The sequence below is a fragment of the Erinaceus europaeus genome, chromosome 3 (genome assembly GCF_950295315.1).
Source record: "Erinaceus europaeus chromosome 3, mEriEur2.1, whole genome shotgun sequence".
NCBI lineage: Eukaryota > Metazoa > Chordata > Mammalia > Eulipotyphla > Erinaceidae > Erinaceus > Erinaceus europaeus.
The window spans coordinates 17,458,214-17,462,113 of record NC_080164.1 but is presented as its reverse complement, the minus strand read 5'-3'; the positions used below and the strand labels follow the sequence as shown (position 1 = coordinate 17,462,113).

Below are 3,900 nucleotides of genomic sequence, written 5' to 3'. Positions count from 1 at the left end.
GAGATTAATTTGGACGCGGGGGTGGGGACCAAGGGGCATCTGCGTGACATTCCAGCTCCCGATTTAGCTCCTGTAAGGCGAGCCACAGCTGTCACTGACAGTGACCCTGACTCACTCGGAATGGGTGACTGGTCGAGAGAGGGGGAGCTTCACCCACTGTTGTGAGGGGGGCTCCCAACCTCTCAAAGAAGGGTCCTGCAAGCCCCTGGCCCCCATGCTCCCACTCGGACCCTTCTCCCAGGGTGGTGACATAAAAAATGAGACTTGTCCTGTGCTCACAGTAGTGCCACACCCAGTTCAGGGTGGGAGGAAAGGTCTCTCTAGACCTACAGTGGGTGAAAGTTTCTGTTTCCAAGACTAAGATTATGGGGTCAGAGAGATATCTCAGAAAGAAGCCACGTGCAGCCTAGGTTTGAGTGCCAAAGCACCAGGAGAAGCTCCAGAGAGTGCCAAAGCACCAGGAGAAGCTCCCTTTCTCTCTCTCTCTGATTCAAAAAGTCAGTCTGGGACCATGAAACTATGCATGTGTGAGGCCCCAGCTCCAAACCAAACCAAACCAAACCAAAAACCCACCAAACAGCAAGGCTTAGCTCTGACCCTGGCCCTCTTCCTTTGACTCAGAACAGGGACACCAGTGACTGGGGACAGAGGTCCAATTCTTCTGGTCATTCTGCTCTTGCCCAGACCTATCCTCCAACAACCTGGGAAGTGTTGCTCTAGGAGACCCACCCCAGCTGGCAGCTGTGACTAGAACCACCTCGTGAGCCCATCTTTGAGAAAGTGTGGGGTCCAAGTCTGCAAACACATTCCTGGAGTTGCCCCAAGGACTTCCTATCCGTTAGGAACCCAAGAGACACAGAGCTGGGCAGAAAGGCCCCGGGTGCCAGGGACCTATTTTGGGCACCAGGGGAATTGGCCTCCAGGAAGACTGCAGAGTTCTGACCACGTCATGATGACAGGGCTCTGGGCGTACCTGCCCCAGTCCCACAGATTCCCTGGGCCCCCACTCACATATCTCTAGCTCTGTCCCTCTATTCCAGCTGTAGTCTGTCCCTCTTGGACCCAGTACTTGCTGTGCTGGAATGGATGGAAGCTCTTTTATTTACTGACATTCCTTGGCCCTGCTCCAGTCAGAAGAGAGGAGTGTGGAGTTAGTTCTTAGGTCTGACCCTGGGTGTCTGGGGGCAATGGTGTGGAAAGGACACCAGATAAGCAGTGTGAAGGGGCTCCAGAGGGGAGCCTGTGGGCCCCACCCTGGTCTCATGGCCCCGATTCAGGAATGGGATCTATGGCGGTCGGCCTGCAAAAGAGTTGGCGGTGAGCAGGGTGGCACTATGCTGGCAGCAGTAGTCCAGGGAGAAGCCAAAGATGTTGCTGGATGGACTCACAGTGGCATGGCACGAGGTCAGCAGTGCCAAGGGTGTGGGGGCACCAGCAGCAGGAGAGGCCTGCTCCAGGAAGGTAAACTGCTGTGCGGAGGAGGCTGGTTGGTGCTAGAGTTCCTAGTCCTCGGAGTGGCAACAAACAAGAGTTGGCTTGTCCAGAAACTCCTGGGCCGGGATACTCCTGGCTGGGGACTCAGTGGAGGCGCCGACAGTGGTCCCAAGTCCTTTATCAGCAGACACTGGCACTGACAACAAAGAAGATGCTGGGAAAAGACAGCTTGGGGAGAGTGCGTCACCACTGCCTGAGGCTTCCTAGAAGTGGGGATGGGGTAACCACCGGTTCCTGAACAGACTAACATAGGGACTAAAGCTGGAATGGAGAAGAACAGGGACAATGCTGTGCCACCAGGCCCAGTAGCATCACCAAGGACAGAGGTGGCATCTTCACTGGCATGACCACCACCAATGCCCCTGAGGCTGGGGTTATTACAGGATGAGACAAATCAGGGTCAGGACGGGGTCACTGGCTCCTCTCTCCACCGTGTCCAGTGGGCTGGGCTGCGGCACCTAGGGGCAGGAGAAGGTGACACCTTGTTAATAAGGAGGTCCACTCAGAGGGGAGCCAACCCCGTGGGGAAGGACAAGCGACAGCCTGTACTCTGAGGGTCTGAACCTGGCCCACCGTGACTCAGCTGAGGTGAGTCCTCATTCTCTTCCCATCCTTTGATGACAGCTGCAGACACATTTTCTTCCTTTTTTTTAATTTTAAATTATCTTTATTTACTTGATAGAGACTATCAGAAATCAAGAGAAGGAAGGGGGAGATAGAGAGGAAGAGAGACAGGAAGACATCTGCAGCCCTGCTTCACCACTCACAAAGCTTTCCCCCTACAGGTAGGGACCAGGAGCTTGAACCTGGGTCCCTGTGTGTTATGACATGTGTGCTCAAACAGGTGCGCCACCACCCAGCCCCTTACTCATTTTCATACCTTACACTTCATCTTTTAATATTTTTCATTATCACTTTCACTGCTTCTAAATTTCTTTTTTCCTATGATGGAATTTGAAAAAAAAAAAAGAGAGAACACATATATGTAATATAGTCATTTGGTAACAACTGTTGAGGCTACCAGTGAAGAAACCATCACCTTACAGTTACTCATTCACAGTGCTCAGCGGCACTGGTGTGCGTTTTGTTCAAAGCACTCTTTAAAGTGTAGCTGCTTGGAGCAGGGCTAACCTCAGACGCTTCATCTTCCTCCTGAGTAAAAGCAATAAACTGTCTCCCTCTGTCTGGTCTTCAACTGCTGCCTTTTCTAGACACGTCCTTGCACTCCACTGCTGACCTCAATTTCCACCACACCCCTAAGCTGACCACTCAGCATGACATTCCAGCCGACAGTCTGCGGCTTCCGGGCCTCAGAAACTGAGTGTGCCTCCTCCGCTTTCTGCACTTTGCCTCACTACGGACATTCCTGTGTTTAGGGGTCCTGGTCCTTGGTGCTACTTCTAACAGAATCTCTCACCCCCAACATCTGGAAAGTGCTTTGCTGTGATTATTATTATTATTAGCCACCAGGTTATCACTGGGGCTCAGTGTCTGCACAACTCCACTGCTTCCAGAGGCCACTTTTTAAAAGTTTGTCTTTCTTTTTTTGATAGAGAATGAGATACAGAGAGGGAGGAAGTGAGAGTGTGTGAGAGAGAGGAAGGGGGGGGAGAGAGAGGAGAGACCTGCAGCACTTCACCACTTGTGAAGTTTCATCCCTGCAGGTGGGGGCTGGAGCTTGAGTTTTCACACATGGTAATGTGTGCACTCTACTGAGTACACCACCACCAGGCCCTCTCGGTTCTTCCTTCCTCCCTTCCTTCCTTCCTTCCTTCCTTCCTTTCTTTCTTTCTTTTTCTTTTTTTCTTTCTTTCTTACCAGATCCCTGTTCAGCTTTGGCTTATGGTGGTGCTGGGGATTGAACTTGGGAGTTAAGAGCCTCAGGCTTAAAACTTGCTTGCATAAGCATTATGCTGTCTCCCCAGTCCCATTTCTTGCTTTCTTTCTTTTTAATCTATTATGGAGGCAGGAGGAAGAGGAGGAGGGGGAGAAAGAAGGGGAGGAGGAGAGGGGCCAGAGCATCATTTTGGCATATGAGAAGCCAAGGAGGGAACTCGGAACCTCAGACTTGAGGGTCCAGTGTTTGACCCACTGTGCCAGCTGCTGGGCCACACCTGAGGCATTTATTTCACCCCTCACCCAGTCCGCCCCCAGTCCCTGTGGGTCTCACCTGGGTGTGAAGGCTTTCTCTGGGCATCCTCCTCCTCCTCCTGCTGCTTCCTTCTCATGACTTCCCCAGTAGGTGGTTTCAGGGATCCACAGCAAAAACAGCAAAAGCAGCAGCAACAGCAACAGGTGAGCAGACAGCAGAGGATGAGAAGTACCTGGCAAGGAAGGGAGAGCGAGTTTGGCAGAAGTCTTTCTATTTCCATTCAAATTCCTCTCCCTCACTCTTACTCAAACCCA

General features: G+C 52.0%; 1 protein-coding gene across 6 annotated transcripts in view; it reads right to left on the bottom strand.

The window, feature by feature from the left end:
- Positions 1–1,083: 1,083 nt before the first annotated feature.
- The window catches only part of DNAJC5G (DnaJ heat shock protein family (Hsp40) member C5 gamma), a 32,586-nt gene continuing 29,769 nt past the window's right edge, over positions 1,084–3,900 (bottom strand). For 5 of the 6 annotated variants that reach the window (XM_060186737.1, XM_060186736.1, XM_060186735.1 and 2 more), the window contains 3 exons: positions 3,665–3,818; positions 2,375–2,436; positions 1,084–1,952 (listed from right to left, as the gene is read on the bottom strand). In XM_060186737.1, the coding sequence (XP_060042720.1) occupies positions 2,390–2,436; positions 3,665–3,818 (201 nt within the window). In that variant the 3' untranslated portion in view covers positions 1,084–1,952; positions 2,375–2,389. The remainder of the gene's footprint in view (positions 1,953–2,374; positions 2,437–3,664; positions 3,819–3,900) is intronic. The other variant, XM_060186738.1, reaches the window with a different exon arrangement.